The 23,608-nt window shown below is 42.7% G+C and overlaps 2 protein-coding genes across 2 annotated transcripts in view; one reads left to right on the top strand and one right to left on the bottom strand.

The window, feature by feature from the left end:
* The window catches only part of LOC129822759 (M-protein, striated muscle-like), a 41,246-nt gene extending 29,755 nt beyond the window's left edge, over window positions 1–11,491 (bottom strand). Inside the window, exons 1-4 of the mRNA XM_055881143.1 lie at window positions 11,402–11,491; window positions 10,411–10,633; window positions 2,897–3,028; window positions 2,582–2,756 (exon numbers count right to left, since the gene is read on the bottom strand). Of these exons, the coding sequence (XP_055737118.1) occupies window positions 2,582–2,756; window positions 2,897–3,028; window positions 10,411–10,568 (465 nt within the window). The 5' untranslated portion in view covers window positions 10,569–10,633; window positions 11,402–11,491. The remainder of the gene's footprint in view (window positions 1–2,581; window positions 2,757–2,896; window positions 3,029–10,410; window positions 10,634–11,401) is intronic.
* A 5,293-nt stretch (window positions 11,492–16,784) lies between these two features.
* Window positions 16,785–22,459, top strand: LOC129822758 (myosin regulatory light polypeptide 9-like). The gene is made up of 4 exons (XM_055881141.1): window positions 16,785–16,873; window positions 19,240–19,451; window positions 19,958–20,119; window positions 21,934–22,459. The coding sequence occupies exons 2-4, from the start codon at window positions 19,268–19,270 to the stop codon at window positions 22,104–22,106; spliced, it is 519 nt and encodes a 172-aa protein (XP_055737116.1). The 5' UTR covers window positions 16,785–16,873; window positions 19,240–19,267; the 3' UTR covers window positions 22,107–22,459.
* The last annotated feature ends 1,149 nt before the right edge of the window (window positions 22,460–23,608 follow it).

Raw genomic sequence — 23,608 nt, 5'->3', positions numbered from 1 at the left:
AGTCTAAGTACAGTGTGTGCCCCAATCAAGGGACACTGTAGCTTTTATGATCCTCCTGAGTGAAAGGGGCAGGATATTCCTTGACATAAACATTTGAATGAGGGACACAAATAACCTTCCAAGGTAAGGGGACGCAGAGTAGAATTAATCCATGGAAAGAAACATTGCTCTTATGACAATACATTTCCTGTGATACTTTGCTAATAGATTGGAATACCGTAAGAAATCTATGATAGCAATTTACTGATTATTCTCCTCTGTGATGTCACAAATGTGAATATTCTTCTCTGTGATGTCATAAAGGTGAATAGGTCGTTATCAATAACATGTTATAGTGTAAAACGGTGCAGGGCGTTTGATTTGGCTGCTGGGGGCCAAGGAGACCCCAGCTCGGCAAAAACCATTGATAACTACGTGCCGTTTAAGGGATTGTTAAATAAATGTTATTACTTTTTGTTTTTAATATCATCACCTTGAAGAAGAGTATAGTCAGAACTACACATTTACGATTATTCCACATTTAGTTCTATCAGAATTACACAGCAAGTAACTGCATGCTTTTCATGACCAGTAAACATTAAATTTATCATTTATTTTCTATTTTAGAAGCCTCTTAAAACCTTGAATACACTACAAGTTGGTATTTACTGCTGTCTAATGAATAAAATGTTGATCAAATTAAGATCATACATCTGTACTCTTCTGTTTGTCAATGAGGGAAATAATGTCGCTCTGTGGTGTAACAAGAGAAGGTATTGTTCAGTCAGAAGTCATCAAACTACCCCATTATGATGTTACGAGGGAGAGCATTATCCAGCATTCCCCAACGTGATGTCACAAAGGAATTCCGGCATCTACTGTACGGCTGCACGATATGGGCCAAAAAATCTAATTGCGATTTGTTTTACCAAATACTGCGATTGGACATGCGATATCATTCCAAACACTTCAGTGAACTATTGTTATTCTAGAAATACAATTATTTATATTAAGAGGCAAAGTGGAAAGCAGCATCTTTCATGTTTGGAACAATGAGGGGGTTTGATTAATCTCGCCTGGCACCTGTGTAGGTGTGGTTTGCACCGGGCAATAGTTGATTGCGTTCGTTTTGGAACTGGGCTGCCTCCCGGGCGTGAGCCAGGTGCCCCGTTCAAAACCCACGGCTCAAAACAAAGTGCCGTAGCGCACGTGGAGTAATGAGTAGCATTCACTCAAAGTCTAAGAATTTTGTGTTTTCACGTGCAAAAAGTGATTGCTTTCCAGCTTTATCACCCTTCCAAATGAAAACGAGTTAGAAAATTCAAACATTTATTTTATGGAAAATAGATGGTGTATGTTTCTGGACGATGCACCATGCTGCCTTCTTGACAAAATGGCCGAGCCGCACAGATCTCTTTGATTTGAGAGGGGCGTTCCTCCCTCCCGGCTTTCGCCTGAGCATAATCTAATCCGCCCAATGTGTTGACTGCATTTGACCTTACAAAACAGCATGCAACTTTAGAGTGAATCTAACAACTAGGAGGAGGAACTGCGCTGCTTGAGTGACAGGGGGTGGGGTTTTGTGTGACACAGCTACAAGAGGGAGGGGGTTAGCTGCAGCCCAATATTACAACCGGAGTATGGGTGAGTGCGTGTGTCGAAAGGAAAGTAGTGGGCGTGTGGAAAGGAGTGGGTGTGTCAAAAGTGCTCTGCTATAGGTTAGACGGTTTTGATTGAGCTGTGTTTTTTGTTCTTCCGTCTCTTACCATAAACAACCTTACATTGATCTACCATACCGCGAGAGTTTGTACTTCTGTTTCGAAGCCAGAGGATGAGTCGGACTTCACTGTTAGTTTCACACAAATATTTGCATTTTCAGTTATAAAACTTTCAATTGTTTATTTTTTATTAAAAGTACTGATGGGTGTAATGTTGCTTCATGGGTTTGCTTACTTTGACTGTCCCCTTGATATTGGCTACTAGGTAGCTACTTCCCACGTCGTTGCCAGACACTAGTGCTTGTCAAACTGGAGCGAAGGGCACTGTCTCCCATTTATTATTAGGCTGTATGTATCAAGGTGACATCTAGATGGTTATCAATATTAGTTATTTCTTGTGTAGGCTGCTATTCTACTTGAAATAAAATAATGGGAGAGAAAAATTGGCATGTTAGCTACCGCAGGCAACACGATCGCGATACCCAGTAAGAAGCAACTCAGTTCGGGTCGCTCTGCAGCCTAATCAAACCCATAAAACAGTCTTGAGTGGCAACAAATATGCCCAATTAGCTGATTCGCTTTCCATACACCCACTCGCCAATACTCCGGTCACCAAATTGGGCTGCAGCTAGAGGAGAGCCTGTTGCATGCGGCTGAGTGGCGTTTCAAAATATTGAATACTTCTGCAAAATGGATAATGCACACGTCAATATTGCGATTTTGATGTGAATTTGATTAATTGCGCAGCCCTACTGACATCTATGACATGACAAAGACTCAATATTCCCATTATGATGTAACAAAGGAGCGCATTATGCCATCTCCTCAATGTGATGGGATCAAGGAAAACTTCCCTCTATGACATCAAAGACTCCTGCACTAACCTTCTTGCTCAGGGAGATGTGCTCGGCTGATTGGCGCATGGACACCTTCCTAGACGTCTGCTCTGTCCTCTCCATCTCTAACCCACTGGTGAAGAGATTCCTCCGAGCCATGTATCCAGCACTCTCCTTCATCCGGGCCTCCTCCGTATCTGAAAGCCCACTGGCATACTCTTGACTAAGGTGGCGGAGCAAAGCCAGGGAAGAGAGTGGGCAGTGGGGTCATTTTCATGGTCATTGGTCAGAATAACTCACTGAAATCAAAATGTCCCTGACTTCTCCACATCACTAAGGTTCATAGGTCGTTGACTCGTTTACCTGCCCCTGAAGATGGGCACTACATAGCCGATGATCTGGTTCTCTTTGTCCATAGCCAGGTAGGTGGGCTTGGCTCTCTTGGGGATTGGGCTCAGTCTGCTCTCCTCCAGCCCAGAGTACGATGCACTAAGTCTAAGACACAGGATAATGTCAATACAGCAGTGTCAACCTAATACAGTGTAATAACATCAAGTCATGTCAATGTAATCTGAAGGGCTGGATGAGGAGAAAGGTTGTATTATTGGGGATATTAAACATCAACAAGGAGGGTGGCTTGGATGGGTTTAGCGGTGTTTCTAATAAATACCTCAAACTTTGCAAAGAAGAAAGAGAAAACCCTTTGCACAGCAGGGGAATGACTACCAACAAACCTGGTCGAGCTATAAGGGATATGCATTGCTCGTTCATGCAGTGTAATGACATGTCTGCAATGACAAAATAAAAGATAGAATTAAGACAGGGTCAATCGTCTGTCGTCACCATTGTGCGGTTTTGATACTTGTTTTAATATATCAAACTCTTTAAACATAGGACCAATGGAAAAAAAACATTTAAAAAAAGGACCAATGAGATGGAATGAAACATTGTGGTCATAGGAGAGTAGTTGAAGGGAAGACACAACCCTCCTCACCTGATCGTCCTCGCAGTGGCAGACCACGTGTAACAACACCTGCACAGGATCGGTACATCCAAACATTACACCTGCGGGACAGGTACAGGATGGCAACAACAACTGCCAGACTTACACCAGGAACGCACAATCCCTCCATCAGTGCTCAGAATGTCTGCAATAGGCTGAGAGAGGCTTGACTGAGGGCTTGTAAGCCTGTTGTAAGGCAGGTCCTCACCAGACATCACCGGCAAAAACGTCGCCTATGGTCACAAACCCATCGTCGCTGGACCAGACAGGACTGGAAAAAAGTGCTCTTCACTGACGAGTCACGGTTTTGTCTCACCAGGGGTGACGATCGGATTCGCGGTTATCGTTGAAGGAATGAGCGTTACACCGAGGCCTGGAGCGGGATTGATTTGGAGGTGGAAGGTCCGTCATGGTCTGGGGCGGTGTGTCACAGCCTCATCGAACTGAGCTTGTTGTCATTGCAGGCAATCTCAACACTGTGCGTTACAGGGAAGACATCCTCCTCCCCTCATGTGGTACCCTTCCTGCAGGGTCATCCTGACATGACACTCCAGCATGACAATGCCACCAGCCATACTGCTCGTTCTGTGCGTGATTTCCTACAAGACAGGAATGTCAGTGTTCTGCCATGGCCAGCGAAGAGCACGGATCTCAATCCCATTGAGCACGTCTGGGACCTGTTGGCTCGGAGGGTGAGGGCTAGGGCCATTCCCCCCAGAAATGTTTTCGAACTTGCAGGTGCCTTGGTGGAGTGGGGTAACATCTCACAGCAAGAACTGGCAAATCTGGTGCAGTCCATGAGGAGGAGATACACTACAGTACTTAATTCAGCTGTGGGCCACACCTGATACTGACAGTCACTTTCATGTTGACCCCCCCCCCTTTGTTCTGGGACACATTATTCAATTTCCACATGTCTGTGGAACTTGTTCAGTTTATGCCTCAGTTGTTGAATCTTATGTTCATACAAATAGTTAAGTTTTCTGAAAATAAACGCAGTTGACAGTGAGAGGACGTTTCTTTTTTTGCTGAGTTCACAAAGGATCTCAGCTGAGAACCCACACACACCTGACAATACAAACCAAACTAGAGGTCGACCGATTATGATTTTTCAACGCCGATACCGATTAAGTCGGTATTTTTACCGACAATTTTAATGACAATTACAACAATACTGAATGAACACTTATTTTAACTTAATGTAATACACCAATAAAATCAATTTAGCCTCAAATAAATAATGAAACATGTTCAATTTGGTTTTAATAATGGAAAAACAATGTGTTGGAGAAGAAAGTAAAAGTGCAATATGTGCCATGAAAGAAAGCTAACGTTTAAGTTCCTTGCTCAGAACGTGAGAACATATGAAAGCTGGTGGTTCCTTTTAACATGAGTCTTCAATATTCCCAGGTAAGGAGTTTTAGGTTGTAGTTATTATAGGAATTATAGGACTATTTCTCTCTAAACCAATTGTATTTCATATACCTTTGACTATTGGATGTTCTTTTAGGCACTTTAGTATTGCCAGTGAAACAGTATAGCTTCCATCCCTCTCCTCGCTCCTACCTGGGCTCGAACCAGGAACACATCGACAACAGCCACCCTCGAAGCAGCGTTACCCATGCAGAGCAAGGGGAACAACTACTCCAAGTCTCCGAGCGAGTGACGTTTGAAACGCTATTAGCGTGCACCCCGCTAACTAGCTAGCCATTACACATCGGTTACACCAGCCTAAACTCGGAAGTTGATAGGCTTGAAGACAAACAGCTGGTAAAACGCACAAAAGTGCTGTTTGAATGAATGCTTACGAGCCTGCTGGTGCCTACCATCTCTCATTCAGACTGCTCTATCAAATCATAGACTTAATTATAACATAATAAACACACAGAAATACAAGCCTTAGGTCATTAATATGGTAGAATCCGGAAACTATCATTTGAAAACAAACGTTTATTCTTTCAGTTTAAATACGGAACCGTTCCGTATTTTATCTAACGGGTGGCATCCATAAGTCTAAATATTCCTGTTACATTGCACAAACTTCAATGTTATGTCATAATTACGTAAAATTCTGGCAAATTAGTTCGCAGCGAGCCAGGCGGTCCAAACTGTTGCATATACCCTGACTCTGTGTGCAATGAACGCAAGAGAAGTGACAATTTCACCTGGTTAATATTGCCTGCTAACCTGGATTTCTTTTAGCTAAATATGCAGGTTTAAAAATATATACTTCTGTGTATTGATTTTAAGAAAGGCATTGATGTTTATGGTTAGGTACAGTCGAGCAACGACAGTCCTTTTTCGCGAATGCGCTTCGCATCGATTATATGCAACGCAGGACATGCTAGATAAACTAGTAATATCAACCACGTGTAGTTAACTATTGATTATGATTGATTGATTGTTTTTTATAAGATAAGTTTAATGCTAGCTAGCAACTTACCTTCTTACTGCATTTGCGTAACAAGCAGGCTCCTCGTGGAGTGCAAAGTAAGGCAGGTGTTTAGAACGTTGGACTAGTTAACCGTGAGGTTGCAAGATTGAATCCCCAAGCTGAAAAAGTAAAAATCTGTCGTTCTGCCCCTGAACAAGGCAGTTAACTAGGCTGTCATTGAAAATAAGAATTTGTTTTAAACTGACTTGCCTAGTTTTGGATCCATCTTGTCAATACACAATTTCTATTCCCTATGCCATAAGTACATTTCTATGCGACAAGGTAGAGGTCTATGGTTCGACCAATGGTGTCACTAACCCTAAGGCAGGGAAAGCTGGGTAAATTCCTGACAGCATGAGGTTCAACCATAAAGGCCCAAATGAGGGACCATTAGCTCCACAGACACCCTTTGACCTCCTATGCACACTGTCAAGGCCGGTGTATTTAGAGATGCCATGTGTTGATAAGAGTGAGACCGCCAACATTTCAACACGTCATTTAATATAGTCACAACCACTATTGTTAGGCCGGCCATAGATTGCCAGAATAGTCTCGTAAATACTCCTATATGTCATCAATAATTCCTTAAATAAAATAATTCAAACAGCAAATAACGAACCACTGAAAGAGATTAATGACCACGGAATTCAACAGTTCTGGGAAATCCACAGTTGGAAACACCCCCCCCCCCCCAAAGAAAAACACGTTTTATTGTCACATACACCTGATAGGTGCAGTGAAATGTGTCGTTTTACAGGGTCAGCCATAGTAGTACAAAGTCCCTGGAGAAAATGTGGGTGAAGTGCCTTGCGAAAGGGCACATTGACACATTCAAACCATCGACCATTCAGTTACTGGCCCAACACTATAACCGCTAGGCTACCCTTTACTGCCAACACGGAGCCCCGCCGATCCATCATGACTGGTCTGCCGACGTAACCGTCCGAGGGGGTTTCAACAGGCTCTGTACATTATGCCTTGAATCTTTTCTTCCGTGTCCATAAATCTGATCCTTTTACTCGCTGTTAAGAACGCACTGGACGACCAGTTCTCATAGCCTTTAGCCGTAACCTTATCCTACTCCTCCTCTTTTCCTCTGGTGATGTAGAGGCTAACCCAGACCCTGCAGCCCCCAGCATCACTCCCATTCCACAGGCGCTCTCATTTGTTGACCTCTGTAACCGTAAAAGCCTTGGTTTCATGCATATTAACATTACAAGCCTCCTCCCCAAGTTTGTTTTATTTACTGCTTTAGAACACTCCTCCAACACGGATGTCCTAGCCGTGTCTGAATCTTGGCTTAGGAAGGCCACCAAAAATCCTGAAATTTCCATCCCTAACTATAACATTTTCCGACAAGATAGAACTGCCAAAGGGGGCGGAGTTGCAATCTACTGCAGAGATAGGCTGCAGGCTCCCTCTTCAAAGGGGGAGACACTCTAGACCCAAACTGTTATAGACCTATATCCATCCTGCCCTGCCTTTCTAAAATCATCGAAAGCCAAGTTAATAAACAGATCACCGACCATTTCGAAATTCCACCATACCTTCTCCACTATGCAATCTGGTTTCCGAGCTGGTCATGGGTGCACCTCAGCCACGCTCAAGGTCCTAAACAATATCATAACCGCCATCGATAAAAGACAGTACTGTGCAGCCTTCTTCATTAACCTGGCCAAGGCTTTCGACTTTGTCAATCACTGCATTCTTATCGGCAGACTCAATAGCCTTGGCTTCTCAAATGACTGCCTCGCCTGGTTCACCAACTACTTCTCTGATAGAGTTCAGTGTGTCAAATCGGAGGGCCTGTTGTCCAGACCTCTGGAAGTCTCTATGGGGGTGCCACAGGGTTCAATTCTCGGGCCGACTCTTCTCTCTATATATATCAATGATGTCGCTCTTGATGCTGGTGATTCTCTGATCCACCTCTACGCAGACGACACCATTCTGTATACATCTGGCCCTTCTTTGGACACTGTGCTAACAAACCTCCAAACGAGCTTCAACGCCATACAATACTCCTTCCGTGGTCTCTAACTGCTTTTAAATACTAGTAAAACTAAGTACATGCTCTTCAACAGATTGCTTCCCGCACCATCACGCTCAACTAGAATCACTACTGTGAAAGGTTCTGACTTAGAGTATGTGGACAACTACAAATACCTATGTGTCTGGCTAGACTGGAAACTCTCCTTCCAGACTCACATTAAACGTCTCTAATCCAAAATTAAATCTAGAATCGGCTTCCTATTTCACTAAAAAAGCCTCCTTCACTCATGCTACCAAACACACCCTCGTAAAACTGACTATCCTACCGATCCTTCACTTACATTTACATTTAAGTCATTTAGCAGACGCTCTTATCCAGAGCGACTTACAAATTGGTGCGTTCACCTTATGACATCCAGTGGAACAGCCACTTTACAATAGTGCATCTAAATCTTTTAAGGGGGGGGGGGGGGGGGGGTCAGAAGGATTACTTTATCCTATCCTAGGTATTCCTTAAAGAGGTGGGGTTTCAGGTGTCTCCGGAAGGTGGTGATTGACTCCGCTGTCCTGGCGTCGTGGGGAAGTTTGTTCCACCATTGGGGTGCCAGAGCAGCGAACAGTTTTGACTGGGCTGAGCGGGAACTGTACTTCCTCAGTGGTAGGGAGGCGAGCAGGCCAGAGGTGGATGAACGCAGTGCCCTTGTTTGGGTGTAGGGCCTGATCAGAGCCTGAAGGTACGGAGGTGCCGTTCCCCTCACAGCTCCGTAGGCAAGCACCATGGTCTTGTAGCGGATGCGAGCTTCAACTGGAAGCCAGTGGAGTTCGGCGATGTAATTTACATCGACTTCGGCGATGTAATTTACAAAATAGCCTCCAACACTCTACTCAGCAAACTGGGTGTAGTCTATCACAGGGCCATCCGTTTTGTCACCAAAGCCCCATATACTACCCACCACTGCGACCTGTATGCTCTCGTTGGCTGGCCCTCACTACATATTTGTCTCCAAAACCACTGGCTCCAGGTCATCGATAAGTCTTTGCTAGTTAAAGCCCCGCCTTATCTCAGCTCACTGGTCACCATAGCAACACCAAGCCGTAGCACACGCTCCAGCAGGTATATTTCACTGGTCATCCCCAAAGCCAATAGTTCCTTTGGCCGCCTTTCCTTACAGTTCTCTGCTGCCAAAGACAGGAATGAATTGCAAAAAATATATATATATTTTTAAATCACTGAAGCTGGAGTCTTATATCTCCCTCTCTAACTTTAAGCACAGCTGTCAGAGCAGCTTACCGATCACTGTACCTGTACACAGCCAATCTCTAAATAGCACACCCAACTACCTCAATCCCATATTATTACTTACACTCTTGCTCTTCTGCACCCCAGTATCTCGACTTGCACATCATCATCTGCACATCTATCACTCCAGTGCTAATGCTAAATTGTAATTATTTCGCCTCTGTGGCCTATTTATTGCTTTACCCTCCCTACTCTTCTACATTTGCACACACTGTACATAGATTTTTCTATTGTGTTATTGACTGTACGTTTTTTTGTGTGTAACTCTGTGTTGTTGTTTTTGTCGTACTGCTTTGCTTTATCTTGGCCAGGTCGCAGTTGTAAATGAGAACTTGTTCTCAACTGGCCTACCTAGTTAAATAAAGGTGAAATAAAAAGAAATAAAATAAAAACAAAATATCTTAATAGGGAAACAAGCCCTCAAGGAAGTAAACCATTAAAACTGGGGTTTAGACAACTAGGGCAGAGAATCTACACCACAGCTCACATTCCCAAAGACATGGTATGCATGGGGCAGGATGTTATTTCAGTCTATAGGCCATGGCAAAGGCCGATACCATAACACTTCATTATGCAACCCAGTGCAGTCCTTTAAAGCTTGATTATACCCAGCCTGCACCAAACATTTATGACGACAGAGCCGGTGTGAATCTGAGATGTTCTATTTCTGGTTAACTGAACGATAGTGAGAACTAGGAGAAGGTTGTCTTAAAAGAAAAAGTGCATTAGTTCAAAAGCAGACAAAGCAGTGTGCAACAGACACCGATGTACACAGTATCCATGCAACGGGCTACTTGGAACTTCATGCAGGATTCACAGACATGTTATATTTGTGGAATGGTTTTTAGAGAAAACAGATAAGGTTGGAGAATGTTACTGGGAGTGGTCAAACGTTAATACCGCAGGTGTAGAAGCAGGAAGTAGAATTATTATTATTTAACGCAGAGAAATAAGGGTTACTAAGCATGACCGACTGATGTGGAGGCCATGATGGCACGGGAAAAGTTGCCAGAAGTTTGAGATAGGAAGTAAGTTGGGTGGGGGTGATGGGGTTACAAGGGCAGCAGGGCCATCTTCTGACACCAGTATGGAGGGGATGCATGGATATGGGCCAGAGCTACTGTGCTGCAGGGCATCCTGCTCCTCCTTACCCCCTGCTGGCACTGAGACTGGCACTGGCTCTGCTGTGGGTGGCATAGCTGCTGCTGCTCGACTGGTACTGGCTAACAGCCGACTCCACCTCCTTGCTGCGGTAGCCACGGTCATAGTGGCGGTGCTGTTTCTGGTAGAAAGGAATGGATCCAGACATCCTGCACGGTGTTCCTGGCACGGGCACTGAATTCTCAGTGTCTTGTAGTCTGCCTGTCTGCTTAGCTAGTGTTTGAGAATGGTTTTGTTCAATACAGTTCAAGCACTGTTGCGAAATGTACTTTTGTAAGTTATTATTTGTTTAATGTTTCATTTACAATTTGTCTTGATGATACTTGTTGTTATTGTATTATGTTACTTGAAATAATCAGAGGAACAGTCATGACCTTCATTGTCTCTATTGGATTAGGGGGGAAATTATATTGATTGTGCCAGATCAATATCGTCATGCTCTGTACAAAATTCAAGTGTAGCCTACTATCAACATCAGTGGACAAGGAATAAAATGCACAACTTTTTTCTGATAGTAAAATTTGCCAAATTCATTCAGTAGATGTAGAATTAAAATATTTTGAGGGTTTTTCCAAATAACTTGACTGGTGTAGCCTAGGCCTATATCCTGTTAATGGAAGTCAATGGATTTCCAGATTCCATTGCTTTGAAAATACTTTATGTTTGTTCTAAACGGCAATAGGCATAGTATGTTAACTGACATGAGTGGATGGCAACAGGTGCATTGGTTCAGTAGTTGTACAATCCAATAGGGCATGATTTTAATTTGAGAAGAGCCTGTGAATCTCAAATTCCAAATTGCTGTGTGCGACTGAGGCTGGTATAGCACAGGATTCACATTGCAAACAATCACACCATCAAAATGCACACTAAACATAACATAATATTCAACAACGAATTATGAAAAAAATTACCTCTGGTTACTTCTATTTTGCTGATGAATCAGAAAGCGTATCAGTTACTCGTATCGCGATAACTTACCTAGGCCCAAAAAGCCACCAACTGTTGAAAGCAAAGGAAAAAGTGATCCAACTCCAGGTGTAAGTCAACGAAGCTTGATATCCAGGCAAAGCCGCAGGTAGGTGCGGTAGCAGAGGACAGGGCAGCCGTCTACACAACAAAAATAATATTGGCACTCTATGGAATATCCAAACCGCAGTTACGTCCTTTTATGGCGTGGAGGCCCGATAAATATAGACGAGTGCAGAGCGGATTAAAGCTATCATAACTCTAGGAAGAGAGCGGCAGACCCAACCTAGTTCCAGCGACGTTTGAATAGGTTGGTCATTGACGAGTGCGACTATTTGCAACGCCAAAAAATTACTCTCTCTACCTGTTGGCCTATATTTTAGACAAGGCCTACTGTACAAACAATGTGTAGCCTTTCATCATCAGTCAGTGTTACTGTATTTTTGACACCACTTATTGGAAAGAGAGTAGCCTAACTCATCGTCAGTGTCCCATTAATGGAATAGTTTATACATTTGGTATTTAAACATGGGTATTTCCTCTTACAGAAGACCTTAGATGTATTAATGACTATCAAGGTTTTTTGTCATTGTATATATACTATATTCACATTTAGAAAGGTCACTTTAGGTCTCACACCTGAACATCTGGTTGCCTGGCAGCCCTATATACTACTCTGATCAATCTTATTGGGCTGACCCCATAACTTGGACTTTATCTTAAAAAGGAATAAACATATTGTGCCAATGTTCAATATCCTACACTTCACTAATGGTTGTCTTGGCTCCTCACAATATCTAAGAGAGCTTCAGCTGTGTCTGTGACTAACTATAGCCATGCTATTGTTGCCTGTGTCACGTAAAACAAATGCCAGTTAGCATTGTGTGTGCTTGCATGAAAGAGAGAGTGCACATGCCCATGTTTTATCATGTGGGTGGAGCCCTAGTCCTTGCCTTTTGACGTGAAACTGACAAATGTGACATCCTCATTTGTCAGAGTAGTGATTGAATACTAAGGCTCCTGCTTTGTTATGGCTCCTGCTTTGTTATGAGACCATGAATGATCTTACAGATTACACAAAACACTATAAAACCACTAGTCTGTGATTCTTTCTTTGCTTGAACAATTTTCCAAGACAGGTCATCCACTTTTAGCCTTTGCCTTATTCCTTGCATCACTATACACACGTCTTCGTCATGCTATTTCCAGAATACAGATCATGAATGCAAATTTTGGTATCTTCAGTAGTTCCTACTGATAGAGAGAGCATTGACCAATCAGACACCTATGGAGGTACATGTACCATAGAGCGTCATATTGAATCACATATCTCTATGGTACATACAACATAACAAAAGACCAGCTGTCTTTGTGTGACTGAACATCAAAGGAAATTGTGTTGCTTTTCAATAGGGTTTCAACTAAAACTACAGTTATTTACTCTAATCTAAAGATAACCCCCAATTACCTGACAGCATGGCAATCATAACTCATTATGGAGGATATTTTACTCAAAAAAATATTCACTCTTCCATTTAAAGCTCAAGTGCCTTCCCAACCAGGAATGTGATAAAATTGTGGGCTAATGACTTCATCCTATCACAACCTGCAGTAAATCATTGGGATGGTACTACTATGTTCCAACTTTATTTAACTAGGCAAGTCAGTTAAGAACAAATTCCTATTTACAATGACGGCCTACTCCAGCCAAACTCTGATTTACATTTACATTTAAGTCATTTAGCAGACGCTCTTATCCAGAGCGACTTACAAATTGGGGCACTGGGCCAATTGTGCACCGCCCTATGAGACTCCCAATCACGGCCAGATGTGATACAGCCTGGATTTGAACCAGGTACTATAGTGACACCTCTTGCACTGAGATGTAGTGCCTTAGACTGCTGCACCAATCGGGAGCCCAAATGGTACCCTATTTCCTATATAGTGCACTACTATTGACCAGTAGGTAGGAGTGGGTGTGTTAAATCATAGAAAGTAAGAATCATTTCAGGCAAGTCTTCTGTGAAACTCCTACTGGAAGTTGATTGATTGTAATTATGAATGGAAACTTTGTTTTAGTCCCCCCTATGAGACTAGCACCCTCAAGTGGTTGAATAAGGGCAGTGCAATATGAGGTCATGTTTCCAGGCAAGATTCTTTGATTTTGGTCAGACAGGCACAACACACTAAATTCACTAATCAATGACTTATTAATGAACTGAATCAAGTGTGTTCGTATTGGTTTAATGGTCTAGAGATTTACTATTATTTTATACATGTTAATGTTATTGTTTGTCTTCATGGATCCCAGAAATACTTGAAAAAATGTATTGTTGTTACTTGTTTAGACATAGCCTAGAGCTTGTTTTTTGGCGAATGTGAAACTATGTTAAGCTCTCCTCACCATCCCAGTTTGGAGCAGCAACCCTCTGTCTCCTTTCAGTAAACATGAACACATTATGGTCTCAAGATGAGTTTGCCATTGCTCATTCCTGCCATTGTAGTGGTTCCCATCTGCTGAACTTGCTGATGAAGAAAATGTTATACTGCTCAACAGACTAAGAACCATTCCAGCTCTCTTGGGAACATGCAGAATGCATTCCTTTTTCATTTAAAAGATGGTTATTGGATCATAGTAGTAAACTAGCAGTAGCTCATACCGTGAACAACCAAACTATTATGAAGTTAAATAGCACTATTAGGGATAATTCTGGTCATCTCTGTATACCCGTCGCAAGACCCACTAGTTGATAATTATTTATAAAACCCTCTTAGGCCTCACTCCCCGCTATCTGAGATATCTACTGCAGCCCTCATCCTCCACATTCAACACCCGTTCTGCCAGTCACATTCTGTTAAAGGTCCCCAAAGCACACACATCCCTGGGTCGCTCCTCTTTTCAGTTCACTACAGCTAGCGACTGGAACGAGCTGCAACAAACACTCAAACTGGACAGTTTTATCTCAATCTCTTCATTCAAAGACTCAATCGTGGACACTTACTGACAGTTGTGGCTGCTTTGCGTGATGTACTGTTGTCTCTATCTTCTTGCCCTTTGTGCTGTTGTCTGTGCCCAATAATGTTTGTACCATGTTTTGTGCTGCTACAAGGTTGTGTTGCTACCATGTTGTTGTCATGTTGTGTTGTCATGTTGTGTTGTCATGTGTGCTGCCTTGCTATGTTGTTGTCTTAGGCCTCTCTTTATGTAGTGCTGTGTTGTCTCGTCATGATGTGTGTTTTGTCCTATATTTATATGAACTCAGCAAAAAAAGAAATGTCCCATTTTCAGGACCCTGTCTTTCAAAGATAATTCATGAAAATCCAAATTACTTCACAGATCTTCGTTGTAAAGGGTTTAAAAACTGTTTCCCATGCTTGTTCAATGAATCATAAACCATAAATGAACATGCACCTGTGGAATGGTCGTTAAGACACTAACAGCTTACAGACGGTAGGCAATTAAGGTCACAGTTATGAAAACTTAGGACACTAAAGAGGCCTTTCTGGGCCTCCCGGGTGGCGCAGTGGTCTAAGGCACTGCATCGCAGTGCTAGCTGTGCCACCAGAGATTCTGGGTTCAAGCTCTGTCGCAGCCTGCTGTGACTGGGAGGCCCATGGGGCGGCGCACAATTGGCACAACGTTGTCCGGTTTAGGGAGGGTTTGGCCGGCAGGGATATCCTTGTCTCATCGCGCACTAGCGACTCCTGTGTCGGGCCGGGCGCAGTGCACGCTGACCAGGTCGCCAGGTGTACGGTGTTTCCTCTGACACATTGGTGCAGCTGGCTTCCGGGTTGGATGTGCATTGTGTCAAGAAGCAGTGCGGCTAGGTTGGGTTGTGTTTCGGAGGACGCATTTGCTCTCCACCCTTGCCTCTCCCGTGTCCGTACAGGAGTTGCAGCGATGAGACAAGACTGTAACTACTACCAATTGGATACCACGAAATTGGGGGGAAAAAAAGGCCTTTCTACTGACTCTGAAAAACACCAAAAGAAAGATGCCCAGGGTCCCTGCTCATCTGCGTTAACGTGCCTTAGGCATGCTGCAAAGAGGCATAAGGACTGCAGATGTGGCCAAGGCAATAAAATGCAATGTCCGTACTGTGAGACGCCTAAGACAGCTTTACACCGAGGATTGTACTCTGGAGCGGGATCGATTTGGAGGTGGAGGGTCCGTCATGGTCTGGGGCGGTGTGTCACAGCATCATCAGACTGAGCTTGTTGTCATTGCAGGCAATCTCAACGCTGTGCATTACAGGGAAGACATCCTCCTTCCTCATGTGGTGCTCACCCTGACATGACCCTCCAGCATGACAATGCCACCAGCCATACTGCTCGTTCTGTGCGTGATTTCCTGCAAGACGAAAATGTCAGTGTTCTGCCATGGCCAGCGAAGAACCTGGATCTCAATCCCATTGAGCACGTCTGGGACCTGTTGGATCGGAGGGTGAGGGCTAGGGCCGTTCCCCCAAGAAATGTTTGGGAACTTGCAGGTGCCTTGGTGGAAGAGTGGGGTAACATCTCACAGCAAGAACTGGCAAATCTGGTGCAGTCCATGAGGAGGAGATGCACTGCAGTACTTAATGCAGCTGGTGGCCACACCTGATACTGGCAGTCACTTTTCATTTTGATCCCCCCTTTGTTCAGGGACACATTATTCAATTTCTGTTCGTCACATATCTGTGGAACTTGTTTTGTCTCAGTTGTTGAATCTTGTTATGTTCACACACATATTTACACATGTTAAGTTTGCTGAAAATAAACACAGTTGACAGTGAGAGGATGTTTCTTTTTGTGCTGAGTTTACAAAGGAGTTTAATTACAGCCAACGTCCCCGCAGGAGGCCTTTTGCCTTTTGGTAGGCCATCATTGTAAATAAGAATTTGTTCTTAACTGACTTGCCTAGTGAAATAAAGGTAAAAAAATATATATTTTAAAAAATAATTATGTTTGCTGTTCCTTTGGCCTATGACAAGAGGGTGGGGCTCAACTAGTGTAGAAGTGTTGGAAATGGCTTAGCTATAATCATTCTATTTTTGTACATGTTTTGTGAAATGAAGGAAATCCGAGTTTTAATATAATTAAAATTGTGTCACCAAAGTAACGTTATTTTACTCATGATTAGGCACAGGAAGATGCATTTATTTTCTCCGTATTTGGGCATATGTCAAGAATGTCTTTTGAGAAAACACCATTACCTCGTGGGGGTTTACCAAAGTAAAAATGAAATGATTTACGAGCATTTACATAAACTATGCATAGTCAAATCTAAAAAACATTAAAGACATATCTAAATATGTATTGTTTTATTGTACGGTGCAAAATATAATTGAATACAAATATAAATGATTTAGACATTTTAAAGTCCTCCCCATTTCCCGAAGTTGGTTTGGCCTGCATTTCCTGTGCGAAACCATTATTAGGAAGTTAGGGCGGTGGTTGAGAGGGCAGCACGGGCTAACTGACTATCCATTTTTTCGGAATTAGGTAGGTCTTATATATATATATGCTTATTTGAACGTAAAAAGTATTATTTCTCTTGTTAATTCCATGCTACTTTTGAATTGTCAGTTATATAGCTTAAAATGTCGAAGCTACTAGTGTTACTATGAATGTATGTGTTTTCTGGCAGATTTAGCTAGCGGGGTTAGCAAGCTAGCTATATCGGCTTGTTAGCTGCCAAAATGACAGTATTTCCTGCATGGGGAGAAATAACATTTCGTTCTAACTAGCACATGTATCGTTTTAAGTTACATATAACAGGCCGTACGGTAGTTGGTTAAGTATTATAATGACGCAAATGTGTACCAAAACCAAGTAACTAGCGTAGCGGACGTCCTGGGATTCGTAATGTTTTTAACCCAACAATGTCGCTAACGTCACCAGTGTGTTGCGACCCGCGTGAACAACAGTGGAGTCGGTGTTTACCTTCAAAATAAAAGTTCCCCATTGAAACTGATGAAAATTGTGGAATCATGACACAATTGGACTAGATCATGCTACACAAGGTTGGCATGTTATAAGTTCAACAAAATACTGTTAGTTTGACCCCTTAAAATAACATCTGAAATTGAGCTGTGGGTGTTTTAATTGAGTTGGTTTGAGGTCATACTTCTATGCACTGTACAGTCTGTGCACCTATGAAATGGGTTATCAGCCTACTCAGTGACACTCAAAGAACACAACTGTAGAGTTTACACAAATGTTAGCGTCTTGGCTCTTGTAGCCGGACATTGACTGTGGAATTCACATTGGTTGACTGAGCTTAATTTTGCTCATTTCAGTCCCACAATAAGAGTTAAGAGTTAAGATGTTAATACTAGTGGAAACTCTACATAGTAATGTTCTGTGAGTGTCTGAGTAGGGTGACAACCAATTTCATGGGTGCACATAGGTTAGGATGTACATTGCAATATTAATGTTCCATACACAGGTAGACTGATATACTTCAGGATTTTGGCAATGAGTCAGATTAACTTGTGGATTCCATTTTTTTCTATCCAGTATGAATGATGTTGTCATTGGCTCACGAAACTACCTCTAACTAGTGTTACCCATGGACTTCCAGTCATTGCTTTCTGCTAGCATGACTTCTAGTGGTTGTTTCAGAGTCCCACAATAAGAGCTAAGACGCTAATATTTTTGTTAACTCTACAAAGTTGTGTTCTGTGAGTCACTGGGTAGGCTGATACCCCATTTCATTGGAGAACAATTCATAGGTTAGTCTGTAGAGTGCTTATTTATAAGTATGCCCCCAATGAAATTCTTTATTCAAATGCATACACAGTGCGACTAGATCATGATTTCATTTGTCAAATTGTAACTACTTGTATAACGTTCAAACCTTGTTTGGCGTTATCTAGTCCAATTGTGGCATGATTACACTTTTTGTATCTGTTTGCATCATTTTCAATGGGCGTCTTTTATTTTGAAAGTTAACGCAGATTCCAGTATTGTTGCTAATGTTGTTCAGGACAAGTCCTAACGTCAGCTGTCTATCTGTAGCTTATTGCTCATAGTCATTCCAAATTTGTGTAAATTGATATTTGGTTTCATGTTAATTTCTACGATACTATCTATATTACTTTAGGTTACGCAAGTATTAACAGCTAACCGCAGTTTATAGGCCTCATTCATTACGTAGCCCTAACTTGGCATGAGTTTTTTTCCGTAAGTTCTTTCTCAAAATATCATTATAATGTTAATGATGCCTTGACTGTCACTAGATTTCTCACCTACCATCAATAGAAAAGGATATGTGGTATTGGAAAGAACTTCAGTCTGAATTTAGTCTATCATTGTTCAACCTCAAATTAGGTCACCGAATCAGTCTTATCCAGCTGTGTTGCCATAATAGTGAATCAATGGCGTGGACCACTGGCTCCCTCTTACTTGCTAGGAAGGGAGGCATATTAGAGGCAGTGGCCCTCTTCCTCTTCGAATAAGACGTTGTTGAACTTGCCTGAAAAGGGAATTTATTCTCACATCTGTAGTTTATCCTATCCTGTGCAAAGGGAACAGCTAGAAACAACCTTCACAGCAGTAGAACATTTCCATTTATAGCACAGTGAGGACACATCCCTGGGGAATAATTTGCCAGTCTGAATTAGATTAGCCCATAGTCACAGAAAGCTGGGCATGACTAGTCAAATCTTATTTGGGTAATGACATGAGCCAGGTTACCTGCTTGTTTTTGTAGACCCTTGTGTATCCTCAAATGTTATTGTCCCTAGAATTGAACTTCATTGACATCATCAAAACACAAATTCTAAATCTGATTGAAAGGGCAAGTAACTTTTTAGGCTATTACAAATCTGGTGCTGTGGTCTTATTCAGGAATATTCTCTTTTCAGCCTCGCAGGTAAACACACAACAGCCAAAATGTCGAGCAAACGGGCCAAGGGAAAGACCACCAAGAAGCGCCCCCAGCGCGCTACCAGCAATGTGTTCGCCATGTTTGACCAGTCTCAGATCCAGGAGTTCAAAGAGGCCTTCAACATGATTGACCAGAACCGCGATGGGTTTGTCGACAAGGAGGACCTGCATGACATGCTTGCCTCACTAGGTGTGTCTCTGAAGCTCCCCCTTAGCTGAGCTGAAATCTGTCCATGGTTTTCTCTTGGACATTGATTCACTCAATGTGAAACTGAGGCACTGGATGATTTGTGAAATCTCTTGAGTGTGCTTATGTTGGGCTCCCTTCTCAATGATTGCATATATGTCTTTTGTTCAATGCTTAGTGTTAAACTTTGTAGTGTTTGTAGACCCAGTCCGTCTTGCTGAAAGGGTTTAGGTTTGTTATGTAAGGTGATACAGGGTATTTACCCCCAGGCTAAGGTTGGGTTTGTCTCCCAGCTGGTAAGTTGGTGTTAGGAGAGAGGCATTCCATTGAAACAGTTGTGCATTCACAAAAAACATGCATTTTTCCAAAATTCCCTACCACCCTGTTACCATTGTTTTATATGATTGAAACCATTTATGCCGATTATTATTGTAAAACTAGGTTGCTGTTGACAGGAAGTTGAATGCAATCTCTTCTAATGTGGCACTCTTTGTCTTTGTTTTTATTAGGGAAGAACCCGACTGATGATTACCTGGAGGCTATGATGACTGAAGCGCCTGGGCCCATCAACTTCACCATGTTCCTCACCATGTTCGGAGAGAAGCTCAACGGCACAGATCCTGAGGACGTCATCAGAAACGCTTTTGCCTGTTTCGACGAAGAAGGCACAGGTAAGCCTATAACAAATCATTGGGTTTTTCTTTAAGGAATTATTCCAAGTGGAAAGGAATGTTAGTGTCGGCCTGTATAGATTCATACTGTTGTAGTGACTGACAATGGATGCTGTAGTTGTGTAGAGAAGTTTCAAGTTTTATAATGCATGGTCCAACAAAATTCTTAGTTGTAAGTTCCTTTGACAATGCAACAATGATAAGTAAATGGCAGTAGAATAGAATAACCATAGTGTACATTATACAGGAAGGTGCAGTTTATAGTCCAATATTTCCAAGTGTAGTGGGTGGCAAGTGTATAAATTGAGCAGTATATTTAGTCTGGTGGCAGCAGTTGTGGTGTGCGTGCTAAGGTGCGGAGAATCAGAGAAGGTGCTCGGTCTGGTTCAAGTGCTCAGCAGTCTGATGGCTTGTGGATAGAAACTCGCTGTGCCTGTTGGTATCAGACCTCATTCTTAGATGCCATCTGCCTGACCGGTAAGGGTGAGAATGTGTTTGTGGGGTTCCTGATGAAGATACAATTCCTGAGGAGTCTGGCTTAGCAGCATAGACTGAATGTTTGGGCTGTCCAAGTAACATTGGTGGGTTAAACCATGGCTCCCAAGGGTTTATTCCCAAAATGATTAATTCAGAGTGGTATACTATGAAGCAAGCTAGATCTACTCAGGCTTTTAAAGCTAGCCAGCTTCAGTTACCTACACATTCCAAGTCAGGCTTCATCTGTACTACGATGGATATTGCTCATTCATTGTAGTATGGCTGAAGCCTGACCTGGAATGCTTGTATTTCTAGCAGGCTTGTAATTAATTGCAGTTGCACATGGCTAGTCGAACTCCAAACTCTTCATTGAGACAAAGATGAAACATCAATCCATGGGCCACTGTCATTTTAATTTGTGCTGATTTCAAAATGACAAAGGCTATGGTGTTAAATGGGCTTGTAGAATTGCTTTGTTGATTTTATTACTTATTGTTAATGCTGTCTTTGGTGTGCTTTTTCCCGCTCCTATCTGTGGAACACGTTGTGGCCATAGACATATCTATAGAAGGGTTTGGAACCTCCAACCAAGGCAATTTTAATAAAACTAGCAATGGCTGCCAGTCTTGATTTGAATGGGAACTGTCATTGGTGGGTTATATCTATGGTTGGTTGGCTGTCAGTTATCCTTTCGCACATTTCTAAATGCAATAGTGTGAAAAACACCGTTTGGAACGCAAATGCTGCCATTCAATGTGTGATGTGTATTTTAGCATAAATATTTTTAGTGTTAAAAAATGTGTAAATACTTTATCAGGTGTCTTCCTCAAATGAAGGGGATGATGACTATCTTTGCAAGAGGGAAGGTATCTGATTTCATTGGTCCTCAACTCGTGGCTAAGAAACTTTATTCAGTATATAAAGTGAGTTAGCCCTGAGTTAGCCTGCCCCAGGATTTGTCATAGAAATTTACAAGGCTAAAAGGTGAGGGCTCTGGTCCATATAGGAAATTCATGCTTACAAATACACATTGGGCATTTTTGTTTTATTCCTTAAGTATCCCTACCCTGAAACTTAATTTCAAAATATCACCTTTGAGCGGGCTGTGGATTGTAAATACAGAAATATGCTTTCTGTCAACTTCGATCAAATGTCTTGGTTAATGTTTTTGTTTCGTGTTGGGTTGGCCAGATGCTCGGCATTTAAAAATAAAAAATGCTGATGGGTTGGTTGTGAGTCAACACATGAATAACCCATGCACCACCACCCAAGGGGAGTAACCATGACATGGGCATTTTCTCATACCTGTCTCACTGCGTCACCCTGTCTGTCCTCAGGTGTCATCCAGGAGGAGTACCTCAGAGAGCTGCTGACCACAATGGGTGACCGCTTCACAGACGAGGAGGTGGACGAGCTCTTCAGGGAGGCGCCCATTGACAAAAAGAGCAACTTCAACTATGTGGAGTTCACACGCATCCTAAAACATGGCGCCAAGGACAAGGACGATTAAGGCCACAGCCATGCCAGTTGTATTATGGTTTCTCTCTGACCCCTCTACTCTTTTACCCCCAGCTAGACCATCTTGCTGCATGTCTCAGCTCTAATAAATCATGTTTAGCAAGGTGAAACAATGGCTTTGACCATATCTGTGAGCTCCCATTTTAATACTGGCAGATTTGCACATCTGTATTGAGAAATTTAGTGGGTGATGGTGAATTTGCAAAACAATGTACTAGTCTGTGACGTGAAATGGAAAATGCAACTCTGGAAGCAAGCTCCTATGCTACTCAAATGGTCTGGTCTAGCTGAATTTTTACATTTTATAATAAATATAAGCTTTAAATAAATGACTCTATCAACTTGTATTTTGCGCCATTCTTTACCCTATTTAAATCATGACTTAACTGCTGAAATAATATGCTGACTTATGTCTAGTAAACTGATGGTTCCCTTCTTCCTGTGCTGGTATGTTATGTCCCAACAAGGAATTTTCTCAGTCATTACCCTTTCCACCTAGCGTGTGTGGACGTGGAGCTAGTGACGGGTTTGGAATTCACCATGTTAGTTTGGAATTCCTAGATAATACAAAAATCGCTTAAATCTACACTTCTCAAAAAATGAATGAAATATTCTTATATAATACTTTTTCCTTTACATAGTTGAATGTGCTGACAACAATCACACACAAATTACCAATAGAAATCAAATTTATCAACCCATGGAGGTCTGGATTTGGAGTCACACTCAAAATTAAAGTGGAAAACCACACTACAGGCTGATCCAACTTTGTAATGTCCTCAAGTCAAAATGAGGCTCAGTAGTGTGTGTGGCCTCCACGTGCCTGTATGACCTCCCTACAACGCCTGGGCATGCTCCTGATGAGGTGGCGGATGGTCTCCTGAGGGATCTCCTCCCAGACCTGGACTAAAGCATCCGCCAACTCCTGGACAGTCTGTGGTGCAACGCGGCGTTGGTGGATGGAGCGAGACATGATGCTCCAGATGTGCTCTATTGGATTCAGGTCTGGGGAACGGGCGGGCCAGTCCATAGCATGTAAGCACAACCCCCACCTGTGGACGTCGGGCCCTCATACCAACCTCGTGAAGTCTGTTTCTGACTGTTTGAGCAGACACATGCACATTTGTGGCCTGCTGGAGGTCATTTTGCAGGGCTCTGGCAGTGCGCCTCCTTGCACAAAGGCGGAGGTAGCGGTCCTGCTGCTGGGTTGTTGCCCTCCTACGGCTTCCTCCACGTCTCCTGATGTACTGGCCTGTCTCCTGGTAGCGCCTCCATGCTCTGGACACTACGCTGACAGACACAGCAAACCTTCTTGCCACAGCTCGCATTATGTGCCATCCTGGATGAGCTGCACTACCTGAGCCACTTGTGTGGGTTGTAGACTCCGTCTCATGCTACCACTAGAGTGAAAGCACCGCCAGCATTCAAAACTGACCAAAACATCAGCCAGGAAGCATAGGAACCTGTAGGAACTGAGAAGTGGTCTGTGGTCAC

The sequence above is a fragment of the Salvelinus fontinalis genome, chromosome 25, assembly GCF_029448725.1.
Source record: "Salvelinus fontinalis isolate EN_2023a chromosome 25, ASM2944872v1, whole genome shotgun sequence".
Lineage (NCBI taxonomy): Eukaryota > Metazoa > Chordata > Actinopteri > Salmoniformes > Salmonidae > Salvelinus > Salvelinus fontinalis.
The sequence above is the reverse complement of the archived record's forward strand: the minus strand, read 5'-3'. Positions and strand labels throughout refer to the sequence as shown.